This window comes from Castor canadensis, chromosome 6 (assembly GCF_047511655.1).
Source record: "Castor canadensis chromosome 6, mCasCan1.hap1v2, whole genome shotgun sequence".
NCBI lineage: Eukaryota > Metazoa > Chordata > Mammalia > Rodentia > Castoridae > Castor > Castor canadensis.
Genome location: NC_133391.1, coordinates 149,917,838 through 149,938,339, shown reverse-complemented (window position 1 = coordinate 149,938,339; position 20,502 = coordinate 149,917,838). Strand labels below are relative to the sequence as shown.

At 37.3% G+C, this 20,502-nt stretch overlaps 1 protein-coding gene across 3 annotated transcripts in view; it reads left to right on the top strand.

Annotated features, from left to right (window-relative positions):
- The window catches only part of Cdh6 (cadherin 6), a 127,873-nt gene that overhangs the window by 52,777 nt on the left and 54,594 nt on the right, over positions 1-20,502 (top strand). For 2 of the 3 annotated variants that reach the window (XM_074077685.1, XM_074077686.1), the window contains exon 2: positions 16,437-16,791. The exons of the other annotated variant lie outside the window; for it this stretch is intronic. In XM_074077685.1, the coding sequence (XP_073933786.1) occupies positions 16,564-16,791 (228 nt within the window). In that variant the 5' untranslated portion in view covers positions 16,437-16,563. The remainder of the gene's footprint in view (positions 1-16,436; positions 16,792-20,502) is intronic. 3 annotated transcript variants of the gene reach the window in all.

Sequence of the window (20,502 nt, the reverse complement as noted above, 5' to 3'; positions counted from 1 at the left end):
GATAAAAGTCCCTTGCTTGTGCAATTGCTATTCATGACAGTGTTCCCTTTCTATAGTTCTTTTCATCTCTTTACTGTAAAGACTTGTTTTAGGCTATAATTAGTTTTGAGATTTCAGGTTAACATTACCATTAACTCTCGTATAGGTAGATGGTAAATTGGAAGCTAACAAGTTGGACAGATCTTTTCTCAGGATTTTTCTTGTTTGAACTCAACTATCATAAAGCAACATGAAAAAATGTCTACATTCCAGAAATCTCCCCACAATCAAAACATGTGCACACCCACTGAAAATTATGTCACCAAGTAATCTAGATATTGTGGAACATGGATTGTTTCTTGAAAATAATTTCTATTATCCCTGTGGCAAGTGGTTTGAGAAAAATGTCTAAATGCCATACATAGTTCATAAATTTTATATTTGGTGGCTTCGATCATTTCAAAAATATCTTCATGCCAGGCATGGTGGTGCCTGCCTGCAATCACAGCACTGGGGAGCCTGGGGCAAGAGGATCATGAGTGTGCAGACAGTCTGACCTACATAGTGAGATCCTGTCTTAAAAAAAAAAAGAAAGAAAGAAAGAAACTTAGTCCCTTTTCCATTTCTTCAATAGGAATTCAAAGAATTGTGTCCTTTTATATAAGGAATGGAAAGCACTTTTTTCTAAAATTAAAATCCTTCTCAACATGAAAATAATAACTTTGTGAGGTGATGCATGTGCTAATTAGCTAGAATTAACCATTCCACACCATGTATATCTATCAGGTATTTCAAATATCACCTTGTACACAAAAATGCCAGGGACCTTTCACACATTAAATAGGTGCTCTATAACTGGTTACATCCCTAGTCTAAACTGCACACAATTTTATCCATCAATTTAAATTTTAACAATTTTTAGAGGACTAGGTAAGCCTAATCACTTCTGGTCTCTTTTCCTTCCCTTCAAAACATAAAGGACCATTTCCTGTCTTTTGATTTTTATCAGCTGATAGTTTGGCCACATTTTGCAATTACATTACATCAGTTCTCCTATGTCCAGAATAGTTCCATTTGGTGTCATTCATGGCTTGACCCTAAGAACAATTCGCCAGAATAATTTTTTCCTCTCATATGTCACTCCCCTGACATCACCCAGCTGATCTGATGATGGCATGTAAGGAGTTTGAGAAGTCAAAGCGTGTGCACCAAGTAACTGCGTAAGGAGAGGCTTTCTGTCTTTCAATGATGTGGTCACTGGTAATAATGAAGAAACAAGACATATGGACAACAGAAACCAAATTGTTTCCACATGTCAGAACTAAGGAGCCTGGAATCGAAGCCATATTTGCAACAGTACTGTGAGAGACGCAAAACTCCTGATTGTCTATTCTTCGTCTTAAACTTCGCCTTCCTCTGGCTTCTTCTGAATCCTTTGAGGCATTAAATAACTGACAGAGAGCTAAACTGGGAAGGCATTTAAGAAGCAAACGAGCTCTGAGAGTTCTGTGCTTCAGAGAGCTACTCACTTGACCAGCTGTTTCTGTGGAATCCAAATGATTTCCTGCTCTGCATTTAAGCAGCACTTCAAGAAGCTCTCTCTCAGGAGAATCCCAATAAAAGGCTATGTTGAACCTGAGTCAACTGGATGGCCTTTCTGTTCTTGTTTGAACGGAACCCCTACCCTGGTACAACTACCAAAGAGAATAACTGGCCATTGGCATTATAGAGTCTTGAATGCAGATTTAGTTTCAAAACCAGAGAATATAGGGCTAAGCATGGTGGCTCATGCCTGTAATCCTAACTACTCAGGAGGGAGAGACTGGGAGGATCACAGTTTTGAGGCCAGCCTGGGCAAAAAGTTTGCAAGACGTCATCTCAACCAACAAGCTGCAGTCCCAGCTATGGGTGAGTCCCAGGTGCAAGACCCTATCTGAAAATAACTAAAGCAAAAATGAGCTGGGGTATGAATCAAGTTGCAAAGCATCTGCTAGCAAGTGTGAGGCCCTGAGTTCAAACCCAGTACTACCAAAAAAATAAATAAACAAGAACCCAGAGAGCTTGACATCTCAGGCATCCTGAGGCTGTTCAACAGGAGAAAAGTGATGACAGGGACAAGAACCTCTTCATCCTGGGACTCAAAAAAATGTTTACCCAAAAAGGCAGATGAAAATTCTGGGTGACAAACCAGAATCCTCAGTCAAGCCTTTGAGAAGAATTAACTCCCTGGAATTTCTACCAAGGATAAGCAGTCTAAACAAATAGGTATTCCAGAATCCAGAAATCAAAATGGTTTGAGAACCAAAGAATTCAGTACCAAGGCCAAAGCAGAGATGAACCTGTGCATTCCTTCGCAGGAAGCCCAAGTCAGAGCCGCTCATGACTGTTCAGCTGAACCACATTTCATTGCCCCAAACGGTAACCTTCACCTTCACCTTCACCTTCACCTTCACCTTCACCTTCACTTTATTTCCCTCCAGTCCCATCAGCAGCACCAGCCATTGTGTCAGTTCTTCCTCCACTCTGCACATCTTTTTCTTCTTGGGATCCCTCTGGAGGTTGCATGAGCCAGGTACCATCGGCCATGATCCTCCAGCTTACCCAGGCTGTGCCAGCAAGAGAGATTCTGCATCCTCCTCTGACACTTGAGTCATGTGTCACTGTAGCAATCTTAGGAGTGGGGCTCACACACTTAGGTTCATTTCCAGCCCTCATGCCAAGGAATCATTCAGGAAAGGGCAGCAAGCACACTGGCCTGGCAGCTGTGCATTCAAAGGACTCTACTCAGCCTCGATGTGCTTATCCCAAGAACAGTTGCAGGGATTTTGTCAAAAATCCCAGGCCACCTTATGCCATGGTGGGCAGAGAAATAATCCAAGGCAGTTTTGTCCAATGGGCAGTTGAAAAAGGGACACTTCAGCATCCTGCACATGCTCAGACACCTCTGTGGCAGCAGGCACTACCACCTGAGCAACCACACCAATACCTTACAGACACCTCTTAAGTGTAGATACTTTTAGATCAACTCCTATCAACCCCAGAGTTCCAGGAAAAGATGCAAAGAGGAGAAGCACAGGATCCACAGGAGATGGACACTCCACCATCCAAACCAGAAAATATGTCAGGCTCCATATCTCAGACTCCATGGGGTGCCAGGTTTAGGGGAAGGACCTCACCCAGACCTCCTTCCCTGGGATGCACAGACATTGTGTTACAAAGGAAGATGAACGAAGAGTACATCTTGTCTGGAGACCAGGTCAGGGTTAGAAGAAAAGCAACCACTTGGACACCCAAAGGGATAATTTTAAAGCACTGAACTTCTGTCCTCTCTTCATGGCCTAACTGATTGTTTCCAAACTCTGTCCTGCCCCTGGGCCGTGGATGCCTTTACTAAACCCTGAAGAATCAAAGCATTTTCATGACAAACATCACCTCCTCCCCATGACCATCACCTCCTGGGCAGTCTGGACCATGCATGAGCTGAAACCATACCAAGGTGAGAAGAATGGATCTAAGGTGAACGCATCCGTGTTTCTTTCCTTCTGGCAAGTTCAGAAGTCAAACAGACAAAATGCGAGGGTTAGAAATGGGAGCTTCCTTCTCCATTAACCTTTCAGGGATTCATTCCACAGCTCATTCCTAACACTGAGTAGCCTTCTTGTATGATTTTTCACTTTGAACTTTGAAAATAACAAGAAAACTTAGAACAGCATCTCAGTGAAGTCATTGGATGAAGTATATGAGTGTCAACCTTCCTACATCATTTAATTTTTTTGTGACATGCATATCTACCAATGAATTTACTCTCTATGTTATAAGGAAGTTATATTAAATTTTTAGAAACACATGTAAAAATTCTGAAGTAAGCAAGCTTTTCATTTGCAAAAATGACACTTCAGAATTTTATCAAAAATTCCAGGTCAAGCAAAATAAAGATTGGACCTAATTCCCTCATTCCCAAATAGCTGAAGCTACATTTTCTAGATACTTTAGTCTATATCCATCAAAAAAACATTTTTCTGGGACAACAGCCCTATATCAGAAGCCTGTAGTGCTGACCTTTGCATCTTAATTAATGGATACCCATGACCTGGAGCATCAAGTTTTGCACTTCTGGCATTATTTGTACTTGGCTGTGATTCAAAGTAATTGAAATTTTTTGCTGTGGCTAAAGAAAATGTGAAATGAGGTATTATAACCATGATACCTGATTTTTATTTCTAGTCATCTGAAAGAAATTCTACATTAGTGACAGAGCTGTAACATCTTCTAAAGTCAGTATTTCAGAAACACTTGACTCTCAAAAAAAAAAAAAGGATGTTTTTAAGGTAAATAGGGGTGGGTGGGTGTTTTCTGAATCAGAAGAAAATGTTCATTTTTACAAAAACTTTTTGCTCTGTTGTGGAAAAAAACTTAAAACTGCATTAAGGTCCTTAAACAATTACTAATCAAATAATAATCCTGGATACTGTAAGTGGAACTGTAGCTGAGTTTGACAGTAGCTTATAGGGCTAAATTATATCTTGGCTTAGATTTCATTTTCAGGGAAACTCATTTCATAATTGGTAGGTGTGCAAATGTGCTGGCACTTAAGGTGCTTATTTTATATGGAAAAAATTGGGAAGTCTAGTTCCCTTGCCAGCTGAAATTAACACAAGTAAGTCAATAATATGTGTAAGTACCAAATCACGTTTTTTCTAGATAAAAAGTTTCTTTTTAAAAAAAGAAACATATGTATATATAAAAGAGTTTTTGTTTTGTTTTTTGAGAAGGCTTCCTTTTATGAAATTTTGACTTAATGTTCTTTACTGATCATAACAGACTCAAAGACTTTAGATTACTATCTGTGCTACTTTTACCTAACTTTTGATAGGCAATAATACCAAAAGCGGTACTAGAAAATAGTCACTTCCTGCTGTGTGGCACTGTGCTGTTCTACATGCTGCATATTGTAGTCTACTCTGCTCCTAGAACAAAAAATACTATAGACTGGGTGACTTATAAACAATAGAAACCTACTTCTCACAGGTCTGAGCAGATTTACTGTCTGGTGAGGGTCAGCTTCATGGTTTATAGGCCATCTTTTTGCTTTGTTCTTACATGGCAGAAAGGGCAAGGGACTTTTCTAAGATTTCTTTCATAAGGGTACTATAACATTGGGGTCTTGACATATGAATTTCTTGGGGTCACAGACATTTAATCTATAGCATGGTATCATATTTATTTTTTGTAACAAGCCAGTAGAAGCTTAAAAGAAACTCAACTATCTCAGCTAAAGTGGAATTTTAAGTTAATGTCCTTTCCCACATCTGCACAGGTTCTGGCAAAACTTGTGGGTTTCAGAAATTGTTCCATTTTAGCTATGTGGGAACAAAGTATAAGAGGACTGATGCACGTTTTGGTTTTGGTTTTTGTTTTTCAAAAGCACTTCTGAATGAAATCAATAATATTGGGATAGTTTGCAGAAAAGAAGAATATCAGATATCTTAGCAAATAAGTCTTAAATAGTTTGCACTTTAAAAAAAGAAAAGGTGACCTATGATGCTGCTTAAGAGAATGTTTCTCTCAATAACGGCAGTGATATTGGGCTGGTGGAGAGGCTCACGTGGTAGAGCACCTGCCTAAGCAAGCCTGAGGCCCTGAGTTCAAACCCAGTACTGCCAAAAAAAGAAAAGAAAAGAGAAGAAGAATGATGGTGATAATTAATGGAGCATATGCATTTTATTTCTCCAGGTTTCAGTATTCTTTGGGGTAGTTTCTGCTGACTTTTCATAAAGTTACTGAGAAAATGGGGCCTAACTCAGAAAGATCGGTTTCATTTTGGATTTAGTAGCTCATGAACTACCTTCCAACATCAGTCATGGGTAACATGAGTGACTGTGGCTCACATTAATAGATGGGAAAGCGGAGAGGCTGAAAGTATAAAGTCAAAAGTAGGTGACAGGTTAAAATTAGAACTAAAAGCTCATTAGCAAAATTTTTCCTTCTTTACACATACATTCTTTTTGTTTAAAAAAATTGTGTAGTTTTAAATTATTAAAAAGCCATATTGCTAACCTGTTCAAAAAAGCAATACTGTACCATGGAATAAGTGAACGGACGAAGGAAATTGTAAAGCACTTGATTGGATGAGGGCGGAACAGCAAGCAACAATGAGCAATTATTTGAAACGACAACTTCCAGCGGGGAAGAGCTTCCCCTGGCCTTCTTTGTGTTCTGGTGCCCCATTGTTTGTAATTACACATGTGCACTGTGACAGCACAGTCGTTAAATTAGAAATCGAACTTCTTTGACAACTGAAGCAAAACTTGACAAAAGATAAATGTATTTTTTTTTCTGTTTCCCTTCTTCTTCTTTCACTTATTTAAACATGTATTAATTAACTTGTTCTGGCAAGTGTTTAGTAAACATTGAACAAGGGCATTTCTTTAGTGGTATAATTAAAATTCTCTTTTAAAATGTTTTGCATGATATTTTATGCGCAATTTGACTCAAGTAAACAGAGGTTCTAATTAAAGTATTTAAATGAAGACAATCAAAATTGATACAACACCCAGTGTCTCAGCATCCCATTCAAGCTCATTGTCTTCTTGTCTGGTGTGAGTTTAATTTGATGGTCAGTTAATATCACCCTGAGTGATTTACGATGTCCCCACCATCACAAGCCTCTTTTTACATTAGGTAGTCTCAACAAGGAACCTTAACGGTTGCACTATCCCTCTAAGTGGTTATACGTTATTTATTAAATTACATTTCTTCTAAGTTATTACACCAAGATATTCTGTGAAGCATCTCATTTAGGTCATGAATCCTTTGCAAATAAAGTGCTACATAAAGCACATTGAACAAAGCTATCCAAACAGCAAGTGAAATTTGACTATTGCTTGCCTACACCTCTGTAAGTCTTCTCATCCTTTCGAGTGAGAATAGTCATGCTAGCTTTTCAGTACTAACAGGTAAATGTCGGAAGCACATAAAAATATCTAGATCATTATCCCTTTTGCACGAATGTGGGGGGAATGGAAAACGTTAGGTAAGATGGAGAAAAATTCATTTTGTCTGTAACGCATTAATTGATATTTTTGTAATGCAAAAATTGATATTTTTAGGAAACTTAAAACTCTTCACTTTAACTTATTTACATTTTTTACCTTCAGTGATATTTTAAACAAAATCAAAAGGTTTCAAAAGGGGAAACCTTTAAATATAAGAATTGGCTGACACTATTACTGATGTCTTTAATGATCTTTTTTTAATTAGTAGGAATTAAAACAGATTCCTCCTGATCACTCTTCAGACCTCTGGTTCTATATCTGGGCTGGCCAGAGATGAGAACAGAAAGCCTTTCTCTCTAGTTCTGAACTATAGAATTAGAGCCTGCAAAATATAGGTGGGAACCATTTCTGCTTTTGTAAAAGAAATAAAATAAAATAAAAATAAAAATTTAAAGGCAAAATGAAGTGTAACCCTAGCTCTATGAGGAATCTGCCTAACTCTGGAGTTTATTTTAGCAACTCCACTTGGCTCCTACACTAAGGCACCTTTCTAACTTGATTTTTTTTTAAATGATAAATATGATATTTTGGTCTGCATCTAACACTCCATTGTTTCTTAATTCCTTTGGAGTTGGGAAGAAAGCAAGAGGTGCTATTTGTCAGGAACCACCGCTAAAACTCCAAAACTTTACAAATTTCTTGATTCAGAGATGAGGAAGTGAAAACACTTTGTTCTGGCACTTGCTGATGTCTCATGGCAGTAAGCGTTGATGCTGAGGCGCAAATGGGCAAACCTGCCCCAGTGTACTTCCCTCTCCACAGTGCTAGTCTATCCCTGGATGTTAGCATATCAGCCCTACTTGCATCCTAGAGAAACAAAAGCTTAGAGAGGCAGAAAAGCCTCCAGATCATGTGGGTAGAGGGAGAGAAAGAGAGAGAAAAAGGCCTCACTCTTTTAAATGCCATTATCGCAACTGTTGATGTTAAATTTCCTAATATTTATTCTACATATATGCCTAGAGTTTTTCTTAGTGATTCAGATCATGATTGTATATTTGTGTATTTTCAATATGGTGAAACCCTGAAGCTCAGTGAAGCCCTCCAGCGTTCCTTCCTCTTGTCACTAGACATATTACCATTAATATATGCATTTAGTCATTCTTACAGTCAGCCACCCATGCATTCATCCATACATTCATTTATTTCACAAATGTTTATCTGGGTGTTACTGTGTTCTAGGCACTGTTCTTGGCACACTATTACAGGACTTTTTCACTCACCCAAAGACAGCACCTGACTCACTCCTTTCTGTCTCCAGTTCCTCTGCCTGAACTTTTTGTAGCCCCTCTCACTGAGCCTGTTAATCCATCCAGCCTCCAGCACTCCTCACCTCATTTCTTCAACTTGCTGGGAATTTAGAAACCTGATGATAAATTTGTTCAAATTTCATCCGAAATGAGCATAAATAAAACCTAGATGCTATTTCCATGAGCAAATTACAGATGAGACGGTGGATGTTGTGGTTAAGAAGGAACCTCTAGATTACTGGGATTTTATCCAATTTCTGCCACTCACTAGCTGTGCATCCTTGGGCAATATACCCAGGCCCTGTTGCCTGTGTTTCTCATCTCCAAAGCAGAGGATAAGAAGATGGTCCCCATCTCAAAGGATGCTGCATGATTCATATGTTTGTAGAGCATTTATCCTATTACCTGGCACCGAGCAAATGTTTGTTTGCTGTTCTTATTTAGCTTATAAAGCTTTGTTGTGACTATTTTTACCTCTTGGAGTTCTTTATTGGTGCTGTTTTTTAGAGAAGTCATGGAGACCTAATCCTAAGGTCACAACCATAGTGAGTACTTATCTGTGGGCAGCAGCCGGGCCTGTGACTCCTTCACATGGGTTCAGGATAAAGACATCATAGGATTGTCATAAGAATTAAATGAAAATCACTTTGTCATGTGCTTAGCGTAGTGCCTAGCAAATAGTAAGTTCAGGGGCAGAATATATCACCTGTTAACAAATATTATTATGTATGAGCTATACATCATTGATAAATTTTTTTAAAGGCAATTATATAAGGCTTGAACATTATACCTGCAAAAATAAATAAAACATCTCCACTCCTCCATACACTTTGCACAAGTAGGGCCCTTTTAAAATCCATCTCTAATATGCCAAATTACAACTACTTAATGATAAATCCAACCATGTGACAAGGTTAAAGCTGTTCCGAATTCCCCATATCCACTAAAATACCCTCGCCCCCTGCTTGCTCTCAGCTCCCAACCAATACTCTCAGGCTGCCCTTTTACTGAGCATTGAAAGAGCAAACTCATTGAATCCTGAAATCATTCGTGCTAATTGGTTAGTGAATTTTGACAATCCCAGTCTTGCTTAAGTTTCCTTGTCTTAAATGGCTATGTGTCCATAAGAATTAATGTAGTTGCCAGACAGCCTAACATATAGGCAGACAATAAAATGGAAACCAAGTTTCTCATACATTGCTGCAACCTAAACATATCATCAGCTACAGAAATGTTTTAAACTCATACCATGACTAGCTAGTTAAAAGTATAAAATGCTTTCTCTTCTCCTTTGTTTGCATGAGTGAATCTTTTGGAGAGAGACAGGGCTCACAGGCTAGAGGCCCTCAAGAACCAGGCAAGATGAGAAAGGAATGAGGCAAGTGAATCTAAGAAAAACAAGTGAAGGTGATGTGACAAATGAGAGTTGAATACAAGGTCCCAGCAGGAGGAACTAATAAGGAACAGGGGGACTATGGCAAGCCAGGAGTTACCTGCGCTGTTCAAGAGGCAGCTCACCCACTCCAGAAATAAGTGTCACCAAAACTTCTGAGGTTTCAAGTTAGAACAGAAATAAGGATCTACTGATTTTTGAAGATTAGCAACTGGTTTAAGTGTCCTTTTTTCAACATACGTATTCTTCCTTCTTTAAACAGGTTTCTTGAGGTATAATTAACATACTATACAATTTGCCCTTTTACAGTGCACAATTCAATGATTTTTAGCATACTGACAGAATTGTGCAATTTCAGGACATTTTCTTCATCTCAAATGATATTTCCTACACTTTTGCTATCATCCCTCTTCCCCCACTCCTTTCTCTTTCTCTTCACTCCTCCTCCCCACTCCAGCCCTAGGCAACCACTCACTGACTTTATGTCTATGTATTTCCCTATCTAGATTTTATGACTGGCTGCTTTCACTGAGTGCATTGTTTTGCTTGTTTTTCTGTTTGTTTCCCCCCTCAATCATTCTCCCTCTTCCCCTGTCCTTTCTTAATTTTCTTAAACTTAACAAAAAATGCATAAAGTCTAATATGATCCAGGATGCTCTATGTATGACCTCATTAAACTGTTCCTCGACATTTGCAATAGTTATGCCTGTCTTCGTGTTCTGAGATCCTACGTGTATTCGTTTATTTCTTCCTCACAGCCTCTATTAAGTAAGTACTATGAATAAAGAAAACTGAGGCCCTTGGTTCATCCAACTAGCACTGGGAAGGGTTGAGATTCTAATCCAGACACGTGGCATGCCAATCTGATCTTCACCATCTTCTGGTATTTTCTCTCACAATAATATAGTCAGGGGTTTTCCCTCCATGCAGAACAAGAACTTGTTCTTTGTCTTCTGATTCAAATTTGTTTGGCCTTATGTGATTATTTCAAACCAAATATTCCTTGAGCCTCAACTACATATAAAATCTCTTTTTATGTGTGTAACACATTTAATTTTATCTTCATTAATCTAATGTGTGGAATATGATTTTAGAATGAGAGTAATAGTGTTGAAATGGCTTCATCTGGAAATACATCAGTTTGCAAACAGATTGGCATATTACCCACAAATATAAACATTTACAAAAAAATCAGGCATCATTTGATAGCTGTTGCCATAATGATTCATTGGTACAAGAGAAATGCTACATGGTGAGAGGTGCCAAAGCTGTTTGACACATTTCAGTGGAGTTCATTACACACACGAAATGGAACCAATTTTACTCAACAGTGACTTTGACATTTACAGAAAAATGAAATGGAGGTTTAGAAATGAAGACTTCATGTGAAATCTCTACCAAATATTTTAAATTGGTTCTATCCTTATGTCACCACTTCTAGATCTACCACCTCCTATAGGCATATTTTTATTCACAGTAGGTGACAACTTATTCAAAGCAAGGATTCTTGGGTGATCAGAAAATTGATCTGGAGTGAACTTAACTGACTGTAAAACTCTTCTCTCAGAATAAATAACATACACATTTTTAAAGATTTGCTTATAGGAAACCATGTTTTCTTTTGGCTTCACTCAGTTTAATTCATTGCCTTGTATGTACTATTCTGTGTCTTTAACTTACCAGATTTTAATGTAGTGAACACCATCTTTGTACCCTTTGCAATCAGAGTGGGACTAGAGAATTTCAAGATCAGGGTTGGAGAGAAGTAGGATAGAAGTAATGCTAAGTAGTGATAGAAAACCAGCTGTTTTCTACTTTATTAATTATATAATGTGTGGCAGTGTACCAAAAATTAATAAGGGATTTATAATACATACACTAAAAAAAGTTCTTTACTAATGAGTTAGGAAGACATAAGTATAAGTTATTTAATGGATTAGGATGACATAAATGTAGAAAATGTTTGCAGAAACATTATCTGTGGGTAGCATCATGCAAAGTATTGTGCTATGGTATATATATTCCACACCATTTACCTGAAGAAACAATTTCATTACAGATTTCAAAGGCTTCCTTCACTATGGTCAGTGGTTGAAGCATTTCAATAACATTGCTTCACTGAATGCTTACTGTCCTTTCTATGGCAAAGTTAAGACTTCACATAAAAACAAATGAATGTGCTGGGTTTAATTTGTAAGCCTTAAGAATATAATAGTAATAGTTCTCTGATTAGAATTAATCAAGAACACTATAGATGCAAGAACAAGTGGATGCCAGGTCTTAATTCTAAAATTTAACTTAAAATTGCTTTCAGATATATCTAATATTTACTTATCTGTTTGTCTATAAATAGTGAAATGGAAGCACTATCTCAAAACCAGCTAATACAGTTGAGGTATTCAAACTGTTACCAAACATAAATCACTGGAGAAGCAATTCAATTAATGGAGGAATTTTCCAATTAGCAAATTAATTATTTGTGAATGAAAGGTGATTCCAAAGTACTCTAGGGAACTTGAAGGCATTATAGTTTGTCTTCTAACTCTATGTATCCTATGATATATTTTTATACTATTCATTTTCAATAATCCAGGGAAAAAGGTTTTGTTAATCAAAGAAAAACATCAGCCCAACTTCTGCATTAATTATGTATTCTAAATCAGTAGAATCTGAATTAATGAGGCCCAGACTTCTCCTAAATGGCATGCATGCATGAATAAAACCTGGACTTGACTAAGTACTCCCATGAAGATTAAAGTATATATACTTTGCTGCCAGGCAAATACATTTTCAAAGTATGCAATTATCAATGTTATGAAGGCCTTGCCCTGCTATTCATAAACATCTAATTACCTTCTGCATGACACTAAAAAAGGCTTCTGCAAAGATTCAAGCTATTATTCAAGCTATCAGCCAGTTTTGCATATCACATTTCAGAGTATACAAATGATTGGCTATAAGAAATAAGAGAGTTCTTCCCCAAAACTCAGATCCCAACAAAAAGAAAATCAGAAGTAGACCATAGTTTTGCTAAACTATCATTAGACTATAATTAGGCAGTTAATTTGAACTTTTATAGAGTCATTTATGTTTCTAACTGATTTGTTTTTTGTGCCAAAAGAAGATGAAAGGGAGGGTGAGGGGAGAAAAATGGTACAAGATCTACTTTGGTTTACATTTTCCCCCTTCCCATTATCTAATCTGGCTCTTTCCTGACTGAAAGAACCAAACCTGCTATTTTGAAATTCAATATCCATGCATGCCCTTGCTTCTTTGTCCTTAAAGCTTACTTCCTGGCATCTATAAACTGAGCACCTCATCTGATCACTGCTGGTTGTGTGCCTCTCCTGTATTTCAACTGCTCTGAAATCTACCGCTTCTCACTTTCCTCAAAATGGTGCCACTTCTGGACATTTTCTTTTGCTTGAACTCATAACCATTCTTCACCTTAACTCTTGTTTTTTTTTGTTGTTGTTGTTTTGCTTTGTTGTTTTGTTTTTGCTTGAAGGGCCATGCTTGGAGTATATTCGTTTTTTCCACCTCATGTTTTTAGGTTAAGTAAATCTAAATTATATATCATTCACTTTAATTATATCAAACCCTTATCTGATACAGTATGAGAATCATGTCAGCATGTTAATTACCAGTGCCATTTGTACAAAGGCAAAATTACTAAATTGAAGCTAGTTCTGAGTTTTTTCACCTGAATAAAATAAAGATGATATTTTTAAATCTTAACATAATAAATGGAAAAGAAAAAAGTTACATAGATTCTAAGACTGCATTGGTCTTCCAGTGAACTTTCTTTTAATCCATGTTCTCTTCATATAAACATTGATGATAGGCATGGTATATCTCTGCCTTCTCTGTTTCTGTACTGTTACTGTTATCTACTGAACTGAAGTCCACACAAAGGAAAACAATTAGCAAATGAATTCACTAAGATTTTAAAATGCTTCTGTTCTTGAATTTTAAAAGAATTTTGACTTGCTTGAAGATGCTTTCTGAACAACAAAATGTATTTATGTCTAAAGGAAACTCAGCTATCTTCTGCAGACTTTTGCAATGTGTTGTAGATGGAGTCCATTATATTCAACTCAAATAGTAGCAATGATAGCAATAGTAATAATAATAACTAAGACTTTATAAAGACTTAGTTAATTAGACATTTAGAAAGTCTAAGACTTTCTAAAGACTTTCTAAATGTCAGGCACTGTTCTAAGTGGTTTGCAGTAATGACTCATTTAACTTTTACAGTGTCCTGTAAGGTAGATACTATAATTATCCTCACTGACAGAAGAAGAAACTGAGGTAGAGTGAGATTAGGCATTTTCCTTAATTAATAAATACTAAGTTGCAGAGTCTAAATTTAAACCCAGAAAATCTGACTCTAGTGTTGATGATCTTACTGTCCATTCAATCCTTCCTATTAAGAAATATTAAATGAGAATTGCTAAGTGCTATATGCAACAGTTTAGTTTTAACTACAGAATTGCACGGAGAAAATTATCCTTTCAAAAAGCGACCGTCAAATATGACTGGATCATAGTCATTCAGTTTTCCATACTGAGTTTTTAACAAGGCCTCACCCTGTCAAGTTGATACATGAACTGAATTACAGCAAAACTACATGTTACTGCCCATTTGGAAACACTGCTTAAATCTGCATCACTTTAAAAGCTCATTACCAGCTAAGAAAAAATGAAATACTTGACATTTTGGTATCTGCGATATTTTTAAAAAACCTAATATTTAATATGCAAGTGGCAACAGCTTGTAGAGTTTACATACAACACCCACAGGGATCGATTTTTCTTTAAAATGGCCTTTAGGAGTCAGCCTTGTAAGCAGCTGACACCTCCATTCTCCACATCCCTCTTTCCTGCCAGCACCATGGGGCACACACGGAGTGCAGCAGCAGATGCGTAATTCTTCACTGCAGGATTTGTCTTTGTAAATAATGGGGAATTAAGAAAAATGTAATTTCCACTGAATCAACCTCAGTGCGATCTCTACTTCTAAAAAATGAATAAGTGTCTTTGGACGGTTTTTCTCCATATGCCTTCTCAGTCCCCTCTACACACCATCTATGAGGAGAGAGAAGGATCATCCTTACCTAATTGATCATCAGTCATTCCACACCTCTACCAAGGCCACATAATGACAAGTGTACCATTGCCTGGCATTTCTCCAGCATGACTAATTGTCACAGTACTAATTTACTCACCTGTAGAATTTTCAGCTTCCCCAGCCTGCTGTCAAGAAGATGCATAATAATGGAATACAGGTTCTAAAATCCTGAACACCGTGAAAGAGTTCACTTACCTTCCAACAGAACATTTCAATAAGCCCCATGTTAGATGGCTAGAAGTACTCATTGCTGGGGTGAAAACCAAAAATCCTGGTCACATATACATTTATGTGACAGAATAATAGGAACTGAGTGAGCCAATCTTTTCTGACAGATATTACCTAAAACATATTTCTTTACCTGTGTGATAACAGTGAATATGCCAGTTCAATTATTACTATGTTCTACATTACAAAGCACTCGCTAAAAGTTGTTGCTAATATTATTCAAGAAAATATTTTCCCTGCATCAAATAATAAGATAAAGGAGTAATTTGTTGGGTTTTTTTTTAAGAAATATAGAAACATTTAGGAAGGATATGAAGGCATATATGATTTTAATTGCATAAGCTAGTAAACCAAGTTGGGACATCTTTGCTAAGCAATCTGTCTCCAGGAATTTTTAAATGGTAGGATGTGTTCTTGAAAATTAATATTTGCCATGGAAAATTATTACGCACATGTATAATAGCTGACTTTTCTGAAGATCTTGCAGTCAGTGTCCTCACTGTGATAGTTAGATATGCTTAATGCACCTATGAAAATTACATAGAAACTGTTTGACCAATTTTAACATACATGCTTGATTGCCTGCAGCACTAGTGAAATGTAGAGATAAAAATCCCAGGATTTCCTGAAGAAATTTGAATAGAATTGCCCCCATTTACTTCTTATGGGCTTTTAAAAATTCTGTAGCTTATTTATTGAGCCATCCTATAGTGTAAGTAGGTCTCATGAGTGAACAAAAAAGTTTTCAGGTCAAATTTGGAGAATGCCTGATTAAATATAGGCTTATTTCACTTCAGAAATTTCAGTACATGAATCTGCATTCTAAAGAGAAGGCGTATGGTCTTTTCTAACCTTATTTGACCCCAGCTGTTCCAGCATAGCACATCTCTGAAGCCAAGATTCTGCAGAACAAGCTCTGCCTTGACTCATGCCTGGCACAGCACAGGTGCTCCATACATTCTAGCGAAATTTCAACATTAACCACTTTCAATTGGATTTAAATTGTCAGTGATATTCTTTGCCTTAGACTTGTTCATGGGGATAAATATGCAAATAGAATCAGAAACACAAACTCGTTTCTTCTAACCAGATCTCAGCCCACGTATTCCGAGGAAAAAGAGTTGTGAAGTAATCCATTTTGCCATGTTGACCTATAGCAATGCTATTACTTAAAGTAGGATTTTTAAGTGATAGAAAAGGAGAAAGGAAAACAGCAGCTCTCTACCTAGCACGTGCCTCCATTCAGCATATCTAAAAGATCGTTTTCCTCATTTCAAAATTGATAGCCAACTTTTTTTTGTTGTTTTGGTATTCAAATTTCTGTCCTCTTTTTCCAGCCTATTTGCTCTAACGCTGAATTTTAAGCATCTCTAAAAATGCTGGATATGTTATTATTCTTTCCAGATATCCTCTGAGAGCCAAGCAGAGAACATTAAGGAAGAAAGGAGGAATGAGGCGGGTTACTGTGCAGTAAAAAGAGCACTTCAAGGAGAGAGGAACTCACTACCCAGAGACTTACCGGCAGGCCATCATGAGAACTTACCGGTACTTCTTGCTGCTCTTTTGGGTCGGTCAGCCCTACCCAACTTTCTCATCTCCATTATCTAAGAGGACTAGTGGTTTCCCGGCAAAGAAAAGGGCCCTGGAGCTCTCTGGAAACAGTAAAAATGAGCTGACCCGTTCAAAAAGGAGCTGGATGTGGAACCAGTTCTTTCTCCTGGAGGAATACACTGGATCAGATTATCAGTACGTGGGCAAGGTAGGATTCTTCTGGGTGCTTTGACATGCTGGGTTTAAAAGCCTGAAGAAGTCGCATCTATTACATAGATGGGGAGTGTGGGAACTTCTCCCCAATACAGTAAGAATTGTTGCTTATCTGGTAAAACTTTTTTTTTTCTCACTTGAGTCATTTTAGGAAGATGACTGTAGCAAGAAGCTAAGAAATGTTAGCAGTGCAACAAAGAAAGAGAAAAATGCTCCAGTGGAAAAGTGAAACGCCCACAACCATCTGCATAGGATTATCATAAATCCCTTAATTTTTACATTAGCTTGAAAGTGGGGTCCAGCTATTCTATAAAGTAGGGTGTATTAAAAATAGAGCAATTATGCTGTAAGAAAAGGAAAGTTCCTTTTTCTCACTCTGAAAGCAAACATTTTGAGCTTGAGTCCTTTGGCCAAATTCAAATTAACTATTTCTTTACCCTGCTACCTATGATGACTTCCGCTCTCAGACCAAAAGAAGGCTTTTGTTGGTAGAGCCCATCCCTGTGGGTTAGATGTGGTGATTGCTGCTGCTGGTTCATCTTATCTCAGATAATTGACAAGAAGTGAGCATTTTAATTACTTAAACTTATAATTTATAACTTAATGGTAGCAAGGTTGACAAAGGAGAAAAAATGGTTATGTAAAAAGTGCTATTTCTAAATAGCATCTGACCATTTTGTTGACTTTAGAAAATAGAGCGAGAAGGGAAGCTTATTCCAGCCCTTGCAAATTCCTGGATGTGAGTCAGAGAAGCAGCTTGGCTCGACTGTCATCGTGAGTGTCACTGAAATTGTGTCATCAGCTACCTTTTTGTTGCAGGGTGTCTGCATCCTGCAAATATGTAAAAGAAAAGTCAGGGATACTGGGTTGTATCTTGTAGATTCTACGTTTCGTAAGGTGGTACTGATAAATAATTATCACATAAAAATATAGATGGTGAAATGTTTTCATTTATGATTACAGCAATGATTTTAAAACACTGACATTGAGATATCATGCAAATAACACAAAATTTGCACCTTGCAAGGGTTGTATGTTACACTTCAATGTGTGATCAAATATCTCTGAATAATTGTGTGCAAATATTCTCTTTAAGTATTTACCACTATAAATGAAGGAAAGCCAACCGTGGCTTAGACTGAGGTAACCAGGCAATGTTCCAGTGAAGTGAATTATTAATGTGGAATAAAGTAGGAAAGGAAGTATTCAGTGAAAGGGTGAACATCAACACAGATCCCCAAGGATCTAGCCATGAATTTGCTGTGAAACCCACATGCTGCAGGACTTCTGAGGAAAGGCAGTTCACTTACTTGTACTTCATTTCTTTTGTAAAATTTGAATAACGCTATGTTAAAAAGGTGAGGGTTAGTTATTAAGCTCTTTAAATTTTTAAGGCACTTTTTATAACACAAATAACATTATTGCCATAGAGGATTAAGTTTTTTAAAGTGTTTCATCTAAATGATGGATTCCCTGCCACCTGCTTTCTTCCTTTCTGCTTTTCTTCTAAAGTTGTGATGCCATTTTACATCAACAATATCACGGTCCAGGATATTTCAGAATATTAGAAGCTGAAGCTACAGTGGGTAAAACCTCCTAAAAATCAGTTTTACAATTATAATTGAAAGAGGTAAAATTGCCACAGGGAAAAGTTTCAAGCTGGGAACTCAAGCAGATCCAAGAATGCATCACTGCGCTGCCAGTTGCCAGTCGTGTCAACCCGGGGTGGGTTAGGATCCTCTCCATGCTTCAGTTTCTTCATCTAGAGAATGCACACAGCAATCCTGCCTGGTGGAGTTGCAGGGTAGTTTAAATGAGGCAGGCCTGAGTGACTGGCACATAGTGGATGCATGAAGAAGTTATGGTTTCTGGTGAAAACTCCATCCTATTATGATCTGTCAAAGCTACACACAATGCACTGAAGTGGAATGTTGCCTTTTATACCAATGCAGAATGTATATAATGGACTGATTAACAAATCTCAATGGGTAGAAAGTGTAGAGAATAATGGCAAAATCCCTTCTTAATCACATCTTCAACTAGATTTGTTGAATTTGCATATTTTATTGGCTTCCAGATAAATTTCCCTATCCCTCTTGCCCCTCTCTCTCCTCCTTAAAAGTTATAACATGTGAGAGAATATCAGGTGGAGAAAAAAAAAGATCAAAGGTAATAACTGAGGTTGTCGTAGCCACTAACATTGCTGCATGAGACATGTGAGAGACGTTTTGAACAGTCAATATAGCATCTTTCCAAATCTGCCTTTGAAGTTATGTGATATCAACAGGGAAACATTTTTACTATAATTAAAAATGGAAAAAATAAAAATAAATTTTAGAAAAAGAAGGAGAGAATGGGGAGCTATGCCTCATTTGTGGCAATAAGTTGATCCATCTTTGATTTATTGGAAGTAGATACCTGGTGTGATTACCTAGAAGCACATGTTAGGAAACTTTTGGTGAAAAAAAGAAAGATTGGACTAGAGCCAAAGTTTTCTCAGTTCACAGAGCTCTTCTTAATAGTGGCCTTAGGCTAAAAGTAATACCTAATGATCCAAAGTTAAGTTAACCAGTTAAGGTCAAACAATAAGTATTTCTGTTCTAACAACTTACTAACCATTTGAAAAAATAATACACATAAACTGACAGGGAAAAAAACATTTTTATTTCACTCTTAACTTACAATGGCATATGTACATCTCTTGGGAATTGCACAAATTCTCAATCAGATTGGACACTGTCTCCCTTGTTTCCTTTTCCACGCTGATTTTTGCACTAGTGGTTTTTGTCTCAACCACTATGGAACACATTGTATGACACCATCAAAAGGAGTACAGCACCACCTACTGAACAATCTGTGAACTCCCTTGATCTAGTAATTCCCATGGTGGCTGAGAGGTCACATGTTGCTGTATGTCCCCTGAAATGTCAAAATATTTCCTAGTGAGTTTCCTGATGCACCCCAGGCTGCCTCAGCACACACTCGGAGAGCCATGGCACTGTAGCTAGGTTGGCATATAATGGTGTATGAAGACTTAAAGAACCTTCAATAGAGCCATTAACCCTACTAAGTTTAATTACTCAGCCTAACATGGTTGTCTAAAGCTGAAAAGATTGATCTGTACATGAAGGAGAGGAGGTGTTAACTGAGAAAAAGTAATGCTGTTGAATACAAATACTTATTGTAAAAGAAAATTATTATATTATTAACAATTGTTTCTATTTATATTTGTGTTGATTTGTTCAAATTAACTTGGAGCAAATCACAGAGACAGTGTTGGAGCAAGGAAAAAGGTAAGAATCAAAGTGGGAAAAAAAGGACTTACAGATACAAGCAGAAGAAAATGAGCAGGAAGTCACAAGAGCCAAAGTGGAGTGGCTATAGAAGAACTGGTGTGAGCAGGCAAGATCAGACCTTAAATGAAACATAAGCAACAGCAGTGGGACCATCCTCTTCTTCCTGTCTTCATGTTCCTCAGCCTCTGCTGTGTCCTATTGCCAGTGAGATGAATGAAGAAATGAGAACAAAGCAGAGGCTGGGAAGAATATCCCTAAGACTAAAAGTGGTGAATAGCAATTATAACTGAAGTATCAGTGAACAAAATTTTGATTTATGAGAAAATTTCCATAATTCCATTCACCTGAAATGATAGTGATAGTTGGGGGTAATGAATAGGAAGAAGTCGTCCTGTGTCAGGTGAGCTTAG